Raw genomic sequence first — 20,640 nt, forward strand, 5'->3', positions numbered from 1 at the left:
TGGATGGTGGATGATGCCAGTGGGAATCTGAGTTTCACATCAATGAAAATTCCCAGTGTTCCTCAAATGACTTTTTCGATGTCACTATTCACTGTTTCAATAAATGCTAACCTATCGATGTTATTTTGGCTTCCAGAGTGCATACTATTATTGTTTATAAAATGAAAAACGGAGGACGCAAAGCAGAACGTGAGCTCCGGCTCGGGCAATTTCCACCCAAGAGAATACCTAAAGATGTCTTAAATCGAACGCTTGAAATTGCATCTTCTTTAATTGATGAGTTTTGGCTTAACAAAAACTGTTCATGCTCTCCACCAGCAAATTATGAATTCTACAATGTTTTGAATCGTTCGGTAACCTATCAGAAGCTAAGTTTGACACGAAGTTTTACAATGGCTCGAGACTGTAAAAACGTGGAAAAAATCCTAACTTCTAACGTTTTTGGCGAAAGTTTGCTAAAAAAAGGCTCATTGCCAATATTTTCCGAAGTAAGTCAATGTTTTTCAATGCATATCACAAATACAAATAGCAAAAGTTGTATCCAGACTCTCTGTGTTTTAACACTATTACAAGTGTATTTCTGTGGTATCAACAAAAATATAAACAATTGCTGATGCTTTAGGCAAATTAGGTTTGTGTTTGAAGCTATATGCGTAGCACCCACTCATCAGACTTGTAATATGCTTGGGTAGACTCCTTTGTATGTTTTCTCCAGATGTTATGTCTTACTTAGTTAGCATACGGACCTCAAGCCATTGCACTCGATTTTTGAGAAGATCCCGTAGATTTTTTTATTCGGAAATCTCGCAGACCTATGTACATACTTAATGTGAAACAAAATTTTAAAAAGAATCGGTCGTGCCGTTAAGGAGGAGTTCAGTCACAAACACCGTGACTCGAGAGCTTTATATATAGAAGAATATTGCATAAAAATACTATACATTTAAAGTTTTTTAAATATATTTACTTTTAGTACGCATCTTTAAGTCTTCAATTGGATAAGCCGAGACTGGACAAAACAGAGAACACCTAGGAATATAAATAAAAGCTGGAAATTATTTCGATAATTAAATTTTCATTCAAAACTGTTTATTTTAGTGAATTAAGATCATTTTAAATAAAGTTTTTGTTAATATTTCGTATTTTTATTGGCAAAAAGTTTTCTTTTTCATTTGTATTCCAGACTTAACATTTTAGTTTTTTAGTTTCTATTATACATGTCCATATGATAACCATTACTAACTGTGAATCAATGGACAAGGAGAAACATCGATTCAATAGTGAGTGTCTGTGCATGTTTTCCTTAATAAACATCCTCCGATCCAATTGCATTAAACAGTTTCTTATATTTCATTTAAACCTTCAAGCTGTGCAATATATTTTGCTGGATGCATAGTGTGACCAGAGGTGTAAACTGCATTCCGGACGGTTACACTTCTCAGGCAACTGTGTTGTTATTTATCTGGGATAATTTGGGTACTCCAAAATTGCTGACAAATTCTATTAAACAATATTTGATGTATTTGGAAGAAAAACGAAGCCAAACTCATTAACTCAAGTTTGTGCAAGTTAAACGCCAATTCTGAGTTATTGAGTTAACTCACATATGTAACTCATGTCTGTGTAAATAGGCCGAAATTGTGGTGCAAAAGGGTAAAAAAAGATCTTCTGGTCACATTAATGAACGGTTCATTTATGAACCACTTAAAAGTGTCTTATGTTAGTTGAATATACAATATATGTATACATATGTTCAAACATATACGTAATACGTCTTTAATTAATGTTTTGTGGATACAAATGTTAAAATCTTAAATAAGTACCTTTTGCTTCATTTCAAAATATTGCAGTTGAAATTGTACACTGTACGATTGTACTAAAACCTTTAGGAGTTTGTTTTTATATACTCCTGTACACACATATACACATTTGTATGTACATATTTAATATACTTGTCTATTCTTTCATAGTTATACAATAAAAACTGTGTTGCTTTTGTATCAATATTGTTAGTGTTAATCAAAGAAGAAACATTTTGAACGCCATTTATTGTTAGTCGCATTGAAAAATCTACACACATATATATGTTTGTATGTACATATGTACATATTTTCCCATATGTATATAAAAGTGTGTATTAGTTAATTTATAAATCCACATCAAACAAAACTATAAATCGATATTGAAAACAAGAAAAAACCTTAAACTATTTATAAATTATTTTATTCAAACTTCAAGGTGTCATATTTATCAATTCGCACTCAAGTCTTCAGCTACAAAAACACATTTGAAGGTGAAACATAAACTTAATACATCCGGAAACCATGCTCAGAATATTTGAGTCGTGTCCTGCCTGGGGAAAACTTATATTGGAGACATATCAAACAAGAAATGTTAATATACCGCAAAGTTCAATAAGTCCGGTCTCAGTTTAAGACGTTTTTGCGAATAAGTTATTCAAGCAGTGTTAAATAGGAGTTACAAGTTATACATCATCAAGTTATTGATCATCATGAAGCTGCTAGAGAGTTCCCGTTTTGAAGCCATCAATAATGCGCTTTCCATACACACAAGCGGTGTCACAATCTTTGGACGCATAGAAAGCTACTCCTGGTATGTCACTAGAACAATTAATATAAATATTACTTACCTATTATGTCTATTCAGCAAAATGGTTGCAGCAGACAAAGCTTTATATAAGCGGTTTACGGCGGAAACCCATGGGCACGATCTTCAGGCACTATCGCCACCACAAACATTAGCCGACTTCTCACCTAATTTTTGTCGCAACAGCCAATCCGGCGACGAAGGCATCATTCTTTGCGATACTATTTCGCGCAAAACTTTGTTTTACTTAATTGCAACTTTGAACGCTTCATTTGAGCCAGATTATGATTTTTCGGATGCAAAGGTAAGGAACTTCTACTTATATCGCTTATGAAGTTTTCTAATATTTCTTCTATTTTCTTAGTCACATGAGTTTAGCAAAGAACCCTCTCTGCAATGGGTCATGAACTCTATTCACTCAAATCTATCAGCATTAGCGGGAGATCAGTATCAAGTCTTGCGCCAGCCTTTGTGGTCTGCCGTTGATGACGAGGTGAACTTATCGGAATGCGACATATATAGCTATAATCCAGATTTAAGTTCAGACCCATTTGGAGAACCTGGTTGCTTATGGTCTTTCAACTATTTTTTTTATAACAAAAAATTAAAACGAATTGTATTTTTTACAAGTCGAGCCGTAAAGTAAGTTTTAATCTCTTAGAGAGCGCGAATGCAGAGAGTACACTAAAATTGCCTGCTAGGCTGGCTTACTTGGTTAGTTTTGAATATTTTAAACAATTTTCTATACATTTTTTAAAGCTAATGAAAGTGCCCTATGCCTGAAACTTAAGTAACAGCCCTCGTAAATTCATGGAAATATTTAATATAAATCATCAGAGAATAACTAGATAAATAACTAAATCAATTCAAGCTCAAACGAACGTGCTGGTTGCTGTTCTGAAACAGTGTTTAGCTCAGCAGGCAGTTCGGCTTAGTAACTTTTCTGCACGCGCCCCGTATTTCTTTTATGAGAAACACTGTATATTTTTTTATTTCAGCTCTCTTTATGCTGGAGAAACTTCGGACTTTTCAATGGAAGAGGATGTTTATTAAGGAATTCCAGCACAATCACTCCCTATTGAATTGGTGTTTCGCCTTTTCCCAAAACATTTCCATTGATTAACAGTTAACAACGGATATTATAAATGTATGAAAGAGAGCGGGGGAGAGCTAAAATGTTAGAATTTGGGCATTTACGTACATGTACGTTCTGCTAGGAATGCATAATGCAATAGGAATACAAATGAAAAACAAAACTTTTGGCATTAAAACACACAAAATATTATTTGTAAAACGTTCAAAAATAATATAGTTCATTTAAATTGTACATTTTAGTTTATAATCAAAATAGTTTCGAATGAATGCTTCAAATTTCATTTACTGAAGAATTTCGAGCTTCTATATGGTTTTCTTTTTGCTATGTCTTCGATGGCTTATCATATTTAATACTTAAAGATGCGTACTGAAAGTAAATATATTTTAAAAACTTTAAATTTGTAGTTTTTTAATTGCCTCGGGCTCCAACTTTTAGGGGCGCCGTTTGGGACTCGAAACTATCAAATTTTTAATAAAAAAGGTGATTGGGGGCGCACTGCGCAAATATTCCTTGGCATGGCCCTGCAAACAGGATAATGAAAATGAGCGTGACGGAATGTGGTAATCATTAATATTGACACTATCCGAGAAAATGACCGACAACGCCGACAAGTACTTACAAGGGCCTACACTCTAGGCCCTAGAGCATTGACAACCGATTTGTTCCTTCTTTTCACATTCGAAGATTACGCTCATCAGAAAGTATTGATTGGTTCTGTTTGAGATGCCAAGCTTTTTTTCCCCTATGTATATTTGTCCAAACTATAATAGTCACCAATTCTGGTTAATCGTTATAATTATTTTATTTATACCGTCGCCTAGGTGAAGCCAATTTCTCTATTTTTTGCCCGCCCAGATAAATGTGCAGAGTGAGATCAAAATGCGGCGAGAGATTAGCATAGACTCCCTTTGGAAGCTCGTTTTTAAACAGGTTGATCAAGGGGCAGCAGGCACAGTTGAGTAACGGCCCTCCTGATGGGTCCAGATTCCGTCTTCAGCTGGTGGACTTTTGAGTGGACTTCACAACTTCGACCAGATGAGCAGCAGTCAGAACATCTAAGTCACAAGGGTTTTCTGAAAGCGAGAGCAAAGGGCGAGAAGTAAGTGTTACCGTGATCTGGCAGATCAAAAGTACGCAGCTCGCGGAAGCTAAGGACGGATGCCCAACGGAGCAGTACAGTAGATGCAGTCTTTACGGACGCTTCAGACAATGCGCCAAAGTACGGAGAGCGCGGCGGGATGCAGTGCCTGTCGATAGTCAGCCAAGCAGGATTCATGACCTCGTTCAGGTTAGAGTGGCTCAGATAAAGCTTCTTCAACTCCATCAGCTCGTTCTTGGCCCAACGAATTGTGTCGCATTGGCCGACCAAATTTGAATCGGCCTTCCTCGAGCACAAGTGAAACGCTTCAATGAGCTCCATATGTATGGCCTTAGCACTTAATCGCATTCCTCGTGCGGATTTCTGATCAGTAGAAGGGTCCACAGTAATCCACTTCAGTTACTTCAAATGCTCGAGATCCCTCCAGACGCTCCCCCGACAGGTCTTTGATTTGATTTCTTACAGCATATTCCCGGTTTTGTCCAACGTGCAACTACGTGCACAATTCCCTAAAAAACTCTGCATTCATTATTTGGGATGCACGTTTCCGGTCATTCCGAAAACATAATTTAATATAAGTCATTCCACAAGCTTACAAAACTAGCATAATTATTCCAAAATGAAAGCCTAATGCTGAGAAAACGTCTCTCATTTCTTATCGCCAAAACTCACTCCACCCATGCTTATTAAAAGTCCTTGATAAAAAAGTTGCCAACCGAATATGGTGGTTTCACACAAATGAAAAGCTCAAACAGGATTCAAAAAGGGGAAATCTATCCAGGCAGAGGCAGGCTGCTTTACCGTCCTTGAGACAATAAAGGCAATTTAGGAGAAAGAAAATGTGTTAAATTGTGTTTTTAGATTTTTATTTGGAGTCAGAAATATCTCGGCTCTCGTTTTCTAGAAATATATATATGTGTGATATCAACCCTGTTCGACATTAAATGTGCTTTCAAGGATGTCCTAATAAAATGGATAGCTCCAAGCATTCACCACAAATTATGGAACATAAATTGTAACACAATATTGCCCCTAACAAATTTATAAAAATCTCTAAGTGGTCGAAAGAAGTGGAAATATTTCAACAGGATAATTCCATATTCATGGGAGAACTTCAAGGTACGGACCAGTAGAGATGCGCACGGGCAAACATTTGTATGGGTTGGAAGCATCATCCCCTTTAAAGAAGCAAACCTTCCACCGCATAAGGAAACACGGGATCAACAGAGTCAGAATGTTTCAGAGCAGCGGAGGGTGATGTTGTTAAGACAGCTGTTCTGCGCGGATATTTTTTAACGGAAAATACGTTGGGAGTCAATTTTATAAATCTTTTTTCGTTGTTGAACTGCACTTGTACACACGAGTAGAAATCATAGCTGTGTACCATACATTGATGTCCCTGCATTTTTTAGTAGTGTACGTAAAGAGTTTAATGACAGAGAATATATTTAGCCTGAGAGTACGTATAAGTCACTCTAAGCTCGCACACATTAATATATTTCTGTGTTCTAATAATATATTATTAATACTCGTATAATAATATATATAAAGATCAATATGCTTTTTTGTAACATGTTATAAACATATTACATCGTTTTATAGCATCTTCCAATCAGAGTAAAAAAATGTTTTATATGTAGTTACGAAAGATGTAAAAAAAATTGTCATATTTTCTAAAGCACAGAAGAAAGCATCTCCAAGCCCAGAAAGTTTAAATATTCTTAATTAGAAACACTATCAGAGAGAAGGAATAGCCTTACGGGAACAACATGCAGTGAGAGCGAGATAAAAATATGAGCTTGTTTGGATTATGGTGTACCTAGTGGCAGCGCAGCTCTTACAGGCTTCTAAAACACAATGTTGCCATCTCAAACGAGGGGAAGCGTTGTGAGGCGCTTCTAAAACCGCGTCCCGGTACTCGCACAATGTTCAGCTGCTCGTTCTTAATGTTGGGAGCAGTACCGTAGTAGGCAATGTAGTAAGGGAGAGCTGCCAGTTGTGGGCAGGGTCCGGTTGCGACCCGCACGCAAACTTGGACAGCAAGCAGATGCAACTGATCGGAGAATTGAGACTCATATAAGTTAACAACACATAGTTTTCGTGCTGATACTGAAACAATTAGCTACATTGGCATAGGTGCTGTGAGAATAATTAGAACAAGGAAGAACGTTGTGAGGTGCGTCTAAAGTTGCGATTAAAGTCGCTACTGCAAATAAATTTGAATTTCTTCGGGAATCATATAAATATGGAATTCTATATATTCTCTATGGAACTGCGTTTTTTTCTCGTATCTTCACTATTGTGGATGCTGCAGAATGTCGCATTTGTCGGTCTGATAGGAGTAGGGGCGAAATTTTGAAACAAACTTGATTCAGTGTGCTATCAGAGCAGACTTCACACAAAATTTCTTCTTATACTCTCGGAGAATTAGTTGACGCCAAGACAACCCGTGGCATCCACAATTTTGAAGTTACCAGAAAGCAACGAGGAGGAACGTTGTTAGACGCGCTGGAACGCGTCACAACTTTTATACCCGGTACTCAGTCAGTACATACTTATGTACATACATAAATGTTTATGTATGTATGTATCCTTATTATTTTTTGAAAATATACATTCAGATCCCCGAAAAAGGTCCAGAGTGGACCATTATTATATCCAAACCCCCTCCAACAGCATGTTTATTCTTGCACATTCTCTCTCGCTGGCACATTCTGCCAGGGCTGCTAAAAGGGCGATAGTCTCTGATAGAAATCATATGATTACATGTGTACATAGTACATGCATGTGTACTGACTGAGTAACGGGTATAAAAGTAGTAGCGCTTTTGAACGCGACTCACAACGTTCCTTCACGTTTAACTAATTTTCCTTTAAAATGTAGATTCTATCGATGTTTGCTGCTCCTTGGATTATTATCTTGCTCAGTACAACGTGCTACAGCCTGGATAATGGCCTTGCTAAAACTCCACCCATGGGATGGCTTTCATGGGAAAGATTCCGATGCAACACGGACTGTGTAAACGACCCTGACAATTGCATAAGGTACGTTAACTTGTCTTCTTATTTTCTTTGTGCTTGAAGTGCATGTATGTAAAGCAGTGAACCAATAAAGAATATATGTTTTTGAGCAATAGCCGAGTCTTTCTCTGTCTGTCCGTCCTGATGAGTGCCTACCAATCAGTGACTATTAGAGCAACAGCAAATCATTTTGCATGCAGACTACTGTGATATCGCACTGTTCCACGCACGCACGCAACGAACGAAAATCTGTGGAATCCCTATTTTATGGAATTTTTTTGCAGCGACAGCAGGTTTTTAATTGGCATTGACGTGGCTCAAAGGATCCAATTGGTTTAAAAATCGAATACGTGTCCTGGGAGTTGGCATTTGTGATGCCTTCATTAATTGTAGGATGTGGAGTCACGGGAGAGAACCTATTAGTTAACTCAGAGAGAATGAATGCCTTCGTCCACAATTCCTGCCGATCTCGTTGTAGTCCATCACCGTTTATATTGCTTGTGCACAAACTAGTCGGTGCACGGTAGTTCCACACGAATTTTCTAGCACCAAATTGAGCAACTGGCAATTGCTCGGATATTACGAAGCTCATCATCAAATTTCGACAGTCGCAAAGTAATCGGCAAGGAAAAGGATGGGAAAAATTGGAAAATTAAAAAACTTTCACTATCATGGGTTTAAAAAATGAAATTTTCCACGTAGCTGTGGAAGTAAGCAGCAAGAAAATACGGCGTTCATTAAAAGGAAAGGTCTCTCTGAGTTCAACCGATCGTCATTTGGTTCTTGCAATTCGCCAGCAGTCTTCATCCGTTTAATAAGTTATTTATTTCAAAGCCTCATAAATAAAAAATGTTGGACCTGTACATGGAGTAGTAGAACGTAGTAGAACGCCGAAACCGGGGACGAATGCCTGGGAAAATTAAAAACAAGTTTTAATATATCTATTATTCGAAAGCGCTCAATACAGAGTTAAATTGTTGTATTGTAGATAAGCTTAGATATAATTTATGATTAAAATTAGTTACCGTTCATTCAGCCATTAATAACCAACCATAAACCATTCTAACTTTGTAGGATGCATTGATAAATTTTTTACTTTGCAGTGAAAAACTTTTCCAAACTATGACTGATCTTGTTGTCGCTGATGGATATGCTACTGCTGGCTACGAATATATTAACATAGACGATTGTTGGTTAGAAAAACACCGCGGTCACGATGGAAAGCTATTAGCTGATCACCAAAGATTCCCAAATGGAATAAAAGCTTTATCAGATTATGTAAGTAACTATATTTAGGTAACAATATACCCTAAAGCTTAAATTGAATCGTATTCTGTCTCTGATTTTTTTCCTTGGGCGGAATTTTGAAGATCGTTGAAATTATAAATGCTTTTACATTTTTTAATGAGCTATGATGTCACTTATTATAACCTTTGTGCGTATAAAGTATAAAAGTTGTGGCGCGTTCCAGCGTCTCTCACAACGTTCCTCATCTTTTTTTTTTCAATTTATAGTCAATGGCAGATGAAGCAAAAAAAAATTGAATTAGATTAAATATGTTAGGCAGGAAATGGTAAAAATTAAAATAATCTATTGTATCTTTTATATTTTTTAGATTCATTCAAGAGGCCTAAAATTTGGAATCTATGAGGATTATGGTAATTTTACATGTGCTGGATATCCAGGTATCATCGGATATGAACAAGAAGACGCATTTCAATTTGCTGAATGGAACGTTGACTATGTTAAACTTGATGGTTGCTACTCATTGCCACATGAAATGGACTTGGGATATTCCAAGTTCGGAAAACTTCTGAATAGTACCGGAAAGGCCATGGTATATTCATGCAGCTGGCCTGTTTATCAAATATATGCCGGAATACAACCGAATTTTTCTGCAGTGAAAACTTACTGTAACCTTTGGAGGAATTATGATGACATTCAAGATTCTTGGACGTCAGTTGAAAATATTATTGACTATTACGGAAATAATCAAGATTTGATAGCACCAAATGCGGGACCTGGACATTGGAATGATCCAGACATGGTAAACTTAAACTTTTTACTTAGGCTTCAACCAACCCAACTTTTTCTAAGAGACTTATGCCATACATTTATTTAAACAACTTTTTTTTCTGGCAGAACCTTGTTTTAAAATAATTAAAAAAAACTGGTATTATTTTTAAACTCTTTTTATGTAACGCTTCTTTTTTTTTGCATAACTGAAGTATCTTATATATAGAAAAATTATGATTTCTTTTGATGATTTAACAAATCAGGAAAAGTCGAACCAAAATGTTATCCGAACATATTAATATTTACCAACCCGTTTACTCTAATTGCAGTTGATTATTGGAAACTTCGGACTAAGCTACGAGCAAGCAAAAACCCAGTTCGCAATTTGGTCTATTTTGGCTGCTCCACTTTTAATGTCTGTGGATTTAAGAACTATTCGTCCACAGTTTAAACGTATTTTACAAAATAGAAAAATAATTGCTGTCGACCAGGACCCACTGGGAATACAAGGAAGAAGAATTTACAAACATAAAGGAATTGAAATCTGGTCAAAGCCTATCGGACCACTTAATAATAACTTCTACTCCTATGCAATTGCTTTTATTAATAGAAGATCTGACGGTACGCCATCGGATATATCGGTTACTTTGAAAGAACTAGGACTTATACATTTCTACGGCTATCGAGTAGAGGTAAATAATATTGGACCACTTTATTCAAATAGTTATTTATTTGTATGTAACAAAATTTCATTAAGAGTGAATACAGAAGAAGAAAGAATAGAATAGAAATTTAAAAATAACCCTTTTTCGACCGTCTGAAATCGGCTTGGCTGACAGGTCTGTAGCATTTTTGCCACATAAATTGAGTGGTCTGGGGTCTTGCGGGGATTGAGGCTAATGCCCTAACCACCACCTAACTGCCACATCCGCTGCCGGTTCTTCGACTTTGTCGCGTCGCAGGACGATCTGCTGGCGCAGCTTCGCTCATACCGTAATCGCCCTAAACATCGTAACCCCACCATAACCTCGATTCGTCCTTTTCTGCCTTCTTTATTTTTATACCCAGTACTCGAAGAGTTAAGGTGTATTTAATATTGTTTTTGTTGTTTATTTTAAAGGGCTGGCGTGATAAATCAGCTGTTTGACTTCGACGATCTATTTCAACTCTCTTTTACGTTTTTGGTGTTTCTTTCAATTTTAACTTTTCCCTCCAGGAATAATTGTAAACCATATATGCCTGCCGTGTCTATCAGCTGTTCCCTCATTACACACACGCTCTCGATAGAGAATCTGTGGATTTCAATCGAAAAGGCAAATGAAAAATTCCTGGAGCAGTTCTTTTTATATGAAGTTTGGCAAGGATTTGTATTTTCCGTGTTGCTGGATTCACTAATGCACATTGAGGCTCGTGCGTTCCAGCGCATTCTAATTTTTGTATTTATACGCTCTCATAAGTGAGTCACCAAAACCGGGGTGGGTTTCTTTTTCGTCGGTCGTCAATATCTTGTTTCTAGACTGCCATTCGAATTCTTGAGAATTACTTACTATTTTATTGTCTTTGTGTTTAACGCTCTCTCGTTCTCGTTAAGTTATGCACGGTCAAGTTTAGCAGTTTACCTAAAGATTTACAAATATTTTTTTCAGGACCTCTATGAAAATGTGGACTATGGCGTTTTATACCCTAATACTAAAATCAAAGTAAAAGTTAATCCGTCTGGAGTTGTGATGTTGAAAGGAGAAGTTCAGTTACCAAATGAGATGTAATATTGTTTTCAAATAAAATAGTGACTGTTTTTAAAATAAACTACATGATACGACTTTATTTAACCATTTTTCGAATTGAAGCGTAAATTACACTACTCGACATAATCAAACCTTTTTGTTCCTCAAGGATCCAAACCTTCCATCTGGTTGTAAGCATGGTGCAGAGAGCGTTGGATTTTTGTGTTGGCACCATCCACCATCCATGAAAAAACAGCTGATGCTAATAATTTCGTGTCAGACAACAGCGTCTGTAATATTCTGCCTGAGTTGAGCCATTAAAAGAATTCTCCGACAAATATAAACGAGGAGGAACGTTCAACTGCTGCTAACTAATTCGCGAGCGGGCACACACCTCACAAAATAGAGTGCGTGGACGGACAGATATACAGACAGACAGATATAGACTCGGCTATTGCTGCTGATCAGGAATATACGTACATAAATACCTTATCGGGTAAATATTTAACTTTTGAAAAACTAAGCTTTATTTAATAATAAAATACACTGTACATTTGTAAAACAATAAAATACTATAATATTTATTAGTTTTTTCTTAAAATGGTTACTCTTAAAAGTAATTTAGGATCTTACTAATGAAAGATATCAGATTCAAACCCTAAAGATTCAGAGTGTTTTTTTGCTTTCATTCTTAAATCTGCGATACTTGAACGTTTGCTGTGAGCTGCGGCAAATGCAGCGAGATTTATTGAATACTGTGGTACCGAGAAAATTCCACTTCCATTGGTTATTGCAGCAGCATACTGAAATACATTTATACGTGAAATAACAACATGTGGTCATTATTTAATGTTATTTACCTGATGAGCGGCTACCGAAATAAGGGCTGGATCAAATGCTGAAAACGCTGCAGCGACGGTGCTGGATAAATTCTTAGTCCCTGAATTTGTTATTGCTGTGGTATATGTAGGGTCTTCGGTAACATTTTTACTAATGTTTTTATTTCTCGCCGGTTGTGGATTTGTAGTGGTCGCAGTTACAGGGATCGATGCAACTATTGTGTTTTGTATGGTCGCCAAACTTACATATGGATGCATGCGGCAGGGTTCCAAAGAAGTTATTGTTGAAGGGCTTCGACTGCGTAATGCGATTCCTATAAATATAAATATAAATATGTACATTGCCAATCAACTGATTCTGCTCAACAAGTTTCAAAAGTAAACTCGCTATATATTTTCAACCAAATTTTATAAACCTTTTTTTAGAAAGAGCGAGAAAGCTCCGTCGGACCGTTCGCCCGTCTCTATGATAACCTAATTGTGGGGCGGTGGGGCCTTCGGCCATAATTAATTTTAACCATGAATTAATAACCGAATAAATTCCGTTTATATTTATTTGTACTGCATTTTGTATTTTCTATTAAAGTGAGCTTTTTCACGAATCTCTTGCCAAAAAATAGATCAAACCACACAACAAGATTTTACAGCAGATCACAGGCATTATAAGGCAAGGTAAAAAGGTTTGCCTTTTTCGCAAACCTGAACCCAATAAGGAGGTTTAAATTTTTATTTTACAACAAATGGTCTTTAAACTTCCTTAATGGACTCGACACAGCCTAGAGCCTAGAGAATACTGATATTGAATTCGTAATCAGCTATCCCAAAATCAAGAATGTAATGCAGTTTTCCATCCGTAAGTTAATTCAACAAGTAAGTTCTAGAGATCCAACCTCCTCAGGGAAAAATGTACCTCAGATTTTGATTCAGCGACCCCAAAATCATAAGATTCCAATGGACAGACCTCAATTCGGTGTAATATGTACATATACGTAAATTCTTATTTAAATTGAGAATTTACATATTTACATATGTATGTACATTTATGTATGTAATCTGAAAATTAGAGCAAAGTTCGTCATACACACATCTGCTCAATTTTTTTTTACGACAAATTGAATTCCCTTCTGCAGTATTTACACTTTTTTTGACAACGACAAAAATCCCTGCCAGCTTAATTAAATTAAATATTCAAGCAATAAAAAGGGGAAGACAGATGCAATTGGCTTAGCTTTGATTATGAATGGTTGGGGGATGAAGTTAAATAATAACAAATAACTACAATGTTTCTGGAAAACTGTGAAATCATTTAATTTTATTTAAGTCGTTGCAGTCAGTGGTATAAGCTGTGTGATGTTGATTTTAAAGATAAGGTCCTTAAAAATATGTATGTACATATGTACATACATATGTACATTTGAACTTATCATTTCTATCAAATTACGTTTCCTTCTGTACGCACATACATATGTATGTACATACATACTTATTTAGTTCCGACCACAAATCACACAAATCACACGAAGAGTAAATAGTGTATATTGTATTTGGAGCAATGTGCGTAACGCACAGAAGGAATCGTTTCCGACACTCCTTATAAGTGGTGTACATACATATATTCTTGATTAGCATCAATGGCCGATTCGATATAGCAGTGTCTGTCCGTCTGTCCACCTGTCGAGAGCTAGAGTAACTTCAGTAACATCACAATGTTACAAGTGTATTTCAAACACATACGTACATATGTATGTACATATGTATGTACATATGCCCTGGCTGAGTACTGGGTAGAAGAGTTGTGACGCGTATAAAGTGCACACAAAGTTTTTCTTCGCTTTTGTATGGAGATGAATTTATTATATCATTAGAAGTTAGCGAAGTGAGTTGGCAGGGAGATTGCCCCTAGTCTTTCAATACTATATCAAAACGGCTCAGCCTTTCATTTACACTAACTTAGCAGCTAGTGAAAAGATTAGCTTTTATAAGTTTCGCCCCTCTAAGCTAACTCTATTTAAGTACATACATTTTGATCGAGAAAATCTTTTGAGCTTACCTTTATGAGTCATATGACTTTCATGTTTTCTACATTTTGCCCGTCTGTTTTGAAACCAAACCTGAAAGTAGGTATGTAAATAGTTTATAGTTTAATTTTTGTATACCCTTGAATGTACGTTAGTTTTTATTTAATACAATTTATTAAGCTATAATTTTCCAAATGAAAAGTGTATTTAAAAAGTGGGCAAGCCTCCTGCTAACTCACTTCGTTCGTTTGCCAACCCCCATTATTCAGTACTCGTATCATATACTAATGAAATAAAAAATTCATCCCCATAAAAATAAAAAACAACAGAGGAACCTTGTAAGATGCACTGGAACGCGTCACAACTGTTATGCCCGTTACTACTTTAGTTTTTTAGTTTTCTCCTAACATCAAAATTGTGATTGTGAGAGATTTTAGCCCGTTGCGGTGTCGGAAGTATGGATGTGTAAATTTTGATTGCTCCAGATTCTTAGATCAGTATTACAGTGGTTGGTAAATTACAAACGCACTGCTGGACTGTGAAAGTGTGAGTGCCGAACACTGGTTTAAATGCATCTGTAGAATTTATAAAAAGTATAAGAAATTGGAGAAATAGGCATGAGCACTTCTATTTGCTAAAATTGTGTCAAGGCCACGCCAGAAGTCTAACTTCGCCACATCATTACTCTCTTATTGGACCAATACTTGGCGAAAGAAGCTTTTAATGAACTTATTTGTATTTTACACTTTGCCTCTGTCTCTGAATTTTTCGCCGAACAAAATATCAACTCTTTCTCACACACTCAATCTTGTGAAAAGTGCGCCCTCTGCTCGGGTCCAAGTTTGTTGTGATACAAAAATATATTTCTCGCCCACAGGCTCGCATGCGAGCTAGTTTGTGAACATTTTGCGAGACAACAACTAAAATTAATTGTTTTCTCGCTTGCGAGCTCGTTTGTGAGCGCTTATCTATACAAAAGCGTATCACTCGTACACAAGCTCTCCAGTTGTTCTTATCAAATGTTTTTGTTGTTGTTAATATCAATAGACTCCATTGAATAGAGCGATACTGAGAGCCCTGCAATAGAGCGGACTGAGAGAACAGCTGGAAGACAGTTCAGCAAAATATATTGCTTACAAGGCAAAATTGTAAAATTTTAGAAAAAACTGTGCTCGAAAACGTAAAAAATGTTTGAAATAGGTCGTCGGCGTCAAACAAATATTGTAAATTAAATAATTCTTTAGTATTTTCTCTCTTTTGGCAATAATGGACCTTTGGCAAACCGTACGCATTATTGGCAAGTCCCGAATGCATACTCAATGCAACGACCAGCTCTGTTACTTTTTCTTTCTTCCCTTTTAATTTCAGTTGAACTTTCAAACTGGCACTGTTTACCAACAACATCTGATTCCCAGCCTGCTTTACTTTCGATTCAAACGACAGGCCTTAATCACAGATTATAATTTAAGTAGTGCAGATGTAACTATGAACATTCATGCACATATGTATGTACATATATTCTTAATTAGCACCTTTCCATTTGATGAGTGTTCCTAGAAATTTTCGTTTATTATATTCATTCGTATCATACTATATCAGCGGCGGAAATATTGAATATTTTGTATAGTCGACATTTTTCTGAGTGTAATTTTCTAAGCAAGTGTAAAACCTACATAGCCGTTTAATGTGAGCAGCCCTGATTGAGTGTTTAACCTTTAATCGGCCCCCTGATGCTAAAACAATTTTCTTGCTTGCCGTTCATACATATGACGAAGGGTGGGAAACACCACTTAACATCCCATATATCCTTGAACGATGGTGGTTGAAAACTTCGACTCAATAAATTTGCTTTTGCTTTGCAATTGCTAAGAACAGACAATTTGTCTTTTTGTCATTAGTACAAGTATAATAAATATATAAAAAAACGAGGAGGAACGCTGTGATACGCTCTGTACGCGTCACAACTTGTATACCCGGTACTCAGTCAGTTTACGTATACATACATACATACATGCATACATACATACATGCATACATACGTTTTTATGTACATATGAACATACATACATATCTGAGGTCAGAGTTGCTAGAAGGTGTAGGGGGTAGCCACTGAAAATTATTTTCATCATTCTGGCTAAAATAATGATACAATCTGACCCTTGACCATACAATCTTCTTGTATCTTTACAATTGTGTATATGACTGATTTGCGCTCTTCATATGACACATTGTGATAGCACAGCAGTCTAGCTGCAAAATATAATGGATGTAGCTCATATAGCGTCTGAGTGCTGGCGCTCATCAGGACGGACGGACGGACAGACAGAAATAGCTTCTGGCTTCTGGCTTTTGATACTGAATATATGTATGTATATATGTACATGTATATGTAATTTATAGGGTCGGAAACGTTTTCTTCTGTGCGTTACGCACATTTCTTCGACCACAAATACAACATACCCTATTTACTCTTCGAGTACCGGGTAAAAAACAAATTTGTGCTCAGGGTGCTTAGCAGGGTTGTTTTAGACACTTTCTAAGACATCTAAATATGCAGAAAATATATGACCTTTGCTTAAATAATTACCTGCACTCTGGCCTCGCTAAGAGCCAATCGCTGACTCAATTCCTCTCGCATAAAAGCATCAGGGTAGTGTGTTTCTTCAAAAAAGTCGTTCCAGTTCGTTAAGTTGATCGAGTGTAAAGTTTGTACGTGATCGACGCTGCTTATTACTGCATACTATAGATGAGTGATGTTTTAATTGCTCTCGAATTGTAGTTTGATCTTTAGAACTACACTTTTCGGCCATAGTAAGTTCATCAGATGCAAATTTTGTGGTGCTACTGTCGTCTGAAGAGTCACTTACATTACCAGGAATTAGTTCTGAAAAATTTGTTTATTATTTTGTTATACATATCTATGTAGAATTTCTATGCACAGTTTCGGAAGGGTGGTTCACATTGTATGGGTATGTCGCGAAGGAGAAGGTCTGAGTGTAGTGTGCTCGAAAATATTCGACAAACAATTGTTTGACAAAAATAACATTCCTATTAAGTAAGAACCATATATTAGTGATTTGTTATTTCAACTGTCCAGACTGTTTGGTCTTCATTAAGCGAGTTTTCCCGTCTTAACGACTTGTTTGATGCCTACTAAGTCCTCAGAGACTATGGGAGCTAGAGAAACCAAATGTTGTGTGAAAATTCATGTTAAATCACACTCAATCAAGTATCACACAGTTACAAGAGTATATCAAAATTTTGCACCGCGCCATTCCACCCAACGAATATTGAAAAAATCACAAGGTAGACAAATGTATGTACATGTAAAAATTCCATACATATGCATGTAAATATACAAATACGGACGAAGTACTGGGGACAAAAGTTGCGACGCGTTACATCGCGTCTCACATCGTTTCTCCTCGTGGGTTTTCTGTCCTCCCTAAAATTGTGGATGTGAGATATATTTGCCTTTATGAAAAAGGGACGTGCCCAAATTTTTAAATATACTTTTAACAGTGTGATTTTCAAGAAGTCTGGAAGGAAAATGTGGTTGTTTTAGCTCTTATGATATCTGGGTGCTAGGCGCTCATCAGGACGGACGGACAGATTAAAATACCTGTGTACATACATATATACATATGTATATCGAGCGGTTATTGATATTAATCAAGAATATATACTACATATGTACAAACTTTATAACATCGGAAACGTTTCCTTCTGTGTGTTACAATTTTCTACCACAAATACAATGTACATACATATGTATGTACATATACTATTTACTTTTCGAGGACCGGGTATATACTATTTTTTTTACTTTTTCCTGAATTTTTAAAGTTAATATTTTCTAAAAAATATCGTAAAAGTTAACATTTGTGCTTTTGAAAGCGTTATTTTTCCCAGGCGGTAAGCTGAAACCACAAAGTGCTTGGGCCATTTTCTAGCTGCATCAATTAGTTTTTCGAATGACAAAGTTCTTTGCAACCAGATGTAAGATACTAAAGCTATTTAAGTGAAAAAAATGACCGCTATAATTATAAATTCTACAATGCCCCAAATCAATCCGTAAAAATTTGTTTGGTTACTTGTGGGAAAAAAAGTTCAATTTTGTCGAGTAGTGTTATTGGTTGAGTTGTAAAGTACAAATTTAAACCAATTATTATGTTGTAAATGAGCGAATACCACTTGGAAGTGAATCATTATTGTATAATTTTTTAATTAAACTTGTGACGATTACAGTCCCTGCGTTCAAACGAGATGTACATATGTATGTAAATGTTCAGCATTGCAGTGCAATGCAATACATAACGCGTATATTTTAAAAGTATCCGCAGCTTTCGAACAAATAAACTTTATTCCATTGTGAGATTTGGTTGATTCATACAAATTGTTTCCTTTTACCTCCTGACCTGGTTTCCGTCTGGAAATCCTCCGATATTAACCAGTTTCTTGGTTTCGCCACATTTGTTTTAAATTTACTCTGGCTTAAAGAGTGTTTTTCTAATGATGTATCACTAGGAGATTGTTTCTGTAAATCTCCAATTGCATTATTTTCCGCAACAGAGAAATCAGTGATATCAATATCTACAGTTTCGTCATCACTATTGTAATTATCGGTATAACTTTCGACCGAATTATTGGATTTTACAAGGGTAGAAGTTTTAATTTCCGACTGTTTTTGAATTTGCACTTCGGTCATTGAGTTAAACAAATCATTAACGCGATTATTTATTAAACTATACTCGAAAGATTTTGTCACAAACTGTGCCAATTTCTCCATTGCACCGGTTTTTGCAAACGGTCAAAGTCACTGGAGTTAAAATATCTATATCAATATCTTATATTGCCTAGCTTAAGTTGCTGTAACGAAACTAAGTTTCCGACTATTTTACAAGCACCGCCAATAGCGTGCCTAATCACAATATCATGAAACTCCTCTTCGCTCTTTACTTCTGCGCATGTCATTAAGTGACTCCTTATCCCATCTTTGGGACTATTTTATGGGAGATGTACATACATATGTACATATTAAAAGAAAAACAACATTTTTTTACATCTTTACATTTATGTGGAGATAGCACAACAGATGTTATAATTATAGAAAATTATTATTATTTTAAATTTGATTACGATTATGTTGAGTAGGATCTATGAATTTTAATGTTCACACCTCCATAAAAATGGAAAATTGCTCTTCCTTTTTCGAGAACATTTAAACTTCAACCCTTGATACAATGTGCGTAAGACTTGTAACATTAAGTTGAGCCCTGCCTACGGTATTTTAAGTTACTCCCATTGGTCTGCTTACCATCCCCTGTGTTTTCAACGTGGTTGCAACCCCAGCGTTCCGAGCATACTCTACTATTATTGGTTATGGCCATTCCAAAATAAAAACACTTATTCCATTAGGCGGAAACAAAGCAATTAATCAAATCAAGTAAAATTCCGAATGTGGGAGGAGTTTGCTAATAGGCTTTAAAACTTGAGAATATATGTGAACATTTGGCAGCTTTTAAATAAGAATGAACTTCCTGTAAATTAAGTAAACGTCTAAATGTTGGACAAACTCTTTCAAAAATGTTCGAAATCTGTTACATGTATTTTTGTTACAAAGTGCGACGCAATGAAAATTGATGATGATACCTTAGTAATTTATTATTAAATATTTAATCGATTTAGTAAAATCGTATAAAATGTGATGAAGTTGTGGTCCATTAGGATTTTATTGCAAATTAAATTAAAATTCGTTTAAAATGCCCCGCGAAAACGAACCATCGAAGGAAGAGCAGCCTGAAATTAAAAAGCGGCAACGAAAACAGCAGCAGGTCAAAACATTCGATTTTTGGCAACCACAAAAATTATGAGCTGCTCCCAAATTAAATCAGATTTACATGAATCTGTCAATAATTCGGCAATAGGTACAACAAATTTGATAAAAAAAAGAGTTGTGTCTTTAATACAGGGCTCGATCCGGCCCTATCTATTATGCATAGGAAAAGGGTCTACTGCAGCGCTGCCGCTCATGTACAAGTGTATTACAGTGGTTGGTAGCAATAGCAATAAATTTCAGTGTTCCGTTTTGCCTTCGCACACAAAAGCTCTGCGGTACTCGAAGAGTAACGAGGAGGCATGTTGTGAGACGCTTTGAACGCGTCACATCTTTTATACCCGGTAATCAATCAGAAAATGTGTATGTACATTCATGTAACCTT

The 20,640-nt window shown here is 36.1% G+C and overlaps 4 protein-coding genes across 4 annotated transcripts; 3 read left to right on the forward strand and 1 right to left on the reverse strand.

Moving 5' to 3' along the window:
* The first annotated feature begins 140 nt into the window (after positions 1–140).
* LOC117902333 lies at positions 141–1,123 on the forward strand. Its single transcript, XM_034813628.1, has 2 exons — positions 141–488; positions 974–1,123. The coding sequence occupies exons 1-2, from the start codon at positions 162–164 to the stop codon at positions 1,031–1,033; spliced, it is 387 nt and encodes a 128-aa protein (XP_034669519.1). The 5' UTR covers positions 141–161; the 3' UTR covers positions 1,034–1,123.
* A 686-nt stretch (positions 1,124–1,809) lies between these two features.
* On the forward strand, positions 1,810–3,754 carry LOC117902331 (repressor of RNA polymerase III transcription MAF1 homolog). Its single transcript, XM_034813626.1, has 5 exons — positions 1,810–1,931; positions 2,239–2,613; positions 2,668–2,911; positions 2,972–3,249; positions 3,606–3,754. The coding sequence occupies exons 2-5, from the start codon at positions 2,513–2,515 to the stop codon at positions 3,658–3,660; spliced, it is 678 nt and encodes a 225-aa protein (XP_034669517.1). The 5' UTR covers positions 1,810–1,931; positions 2,239–2,512; the 3' UTR covers positions 3,661–3,754.
* Positions 3,755–6,219: 2,465 nt separating this feature from the next.
* On the forward strand, positions 6,220–11,607 carry LOC117902330 (alpha-N-acetylgalactosaminidase). The gene is made up of 6 exons (XM_034813623.1): positions 6,220–6,261; positions 7,686–7,846; positions 8,926–9,100; positions 9,438–9,869; positions 10,168–10,530; positions 11,485–11,607. Exons 1-6 carry the CDS (start codon positions 6,235–6,237, stop codon positions 11,602–11,604), a joined length of 1,278 nt encoding a protein of 425 aa, XP_034669514.1. The 5' UTR covers positions 6,220–6,234; the 3' UTR covers positions 11,605–11,607.
* A 564-nt stretch (positions 11,608–12,171) lies between these two features.
* Positions 12,172–19,246, reverse strand: LOC117900657 (ALX homeobox protein 1). Its single transcript, XM_034811092.1, is given in 6 exon segments — positions 12,172–12,365; positions 12,423–12,715; positions 14,452–14,512; positions 17,007–17,087; positions 17,089–17,303; positions 18,830–19,246. Coding segments are annotated over 6 exon segments (1,200 nt in total). The 5' UTR covers positions 19,209–19,246; the 3' UTR covers positions 12,172–12,194.
* Between the last annotated feature and the right edge of the window lie 1,394 nt (positions 19,247–20,640).

This window comes from Drosophila subobscura, chromosome U (genome assembly GCF_008121235.1).
Source record: "Drosophila subobscura isolate 14011-0131.10 chromosome U, UCBerk_Dsub_1.0, whole genome shotgun sequence".
Taxonomy (NCBI): domain Eukaryota; kingdom Metazoa; phylum Arthropoda; class Insecta; order Diptera; family Drosophilidae; genus Drosophila; species Drosophila subobscura.

Bases quoted from the DNA above. Each gene is read 5' to 3' on its own strand.
- LOC117902333 (XM_034813628.1), top strand. From the start codon at position 162: ATGAAAAACGGAGGACGCAAAGCAGAACGTGAGCTCCGGCTCGGGCAA. The intron at 489-973 runs GTAAGTCAATGT...ATTTACTTTTAG, and splicing joins CATTGCCAATATTTTCCGAA to TACGCATCTTTAAGTCTTCA.
- LOC117902331 (XM_034813626.1), top strand. From the start codon at position 2,513: ATGAAGCTGCTAGAGAGTTCCCGTTTTGAAGCCATCAATAATGCGCTT. The intron at 2,912-2,971 runs GTAAGGAACTTC...CTATTTTCTTAG, and splicing joins ATGATTTTTCGGATGCAAAG to TCACATGAGTTTAGCAAAGA. The intron at 3,250-3,605 runs GTAAGTTTTAAT...TTTTTATTTCAG, and splicing joins TTTACAAGTCGAGCCGTAAA to CTCTCTTTATGCTGGAGAAA.
- LOC117902330 (XM_034813623.1), top strand. From the start codon at position 6,235: ATGACAGAGAATATATTTAGCCTGAGA. The intron at 6,262-7,685 runs GTACGTATAAGT...TTTAAAATGTAG, and splicing joins AGAATATATTTAGCCTGAGA to ATTCTATCGATGTTTGCTGC. The intron at 10,531-11,484 runs GTAAATAATATT...TATTTTTTTCAG, and splicing joins TCTACGGCTATCGAGTAGAG to GACCTCTATGAAAATGTGGA.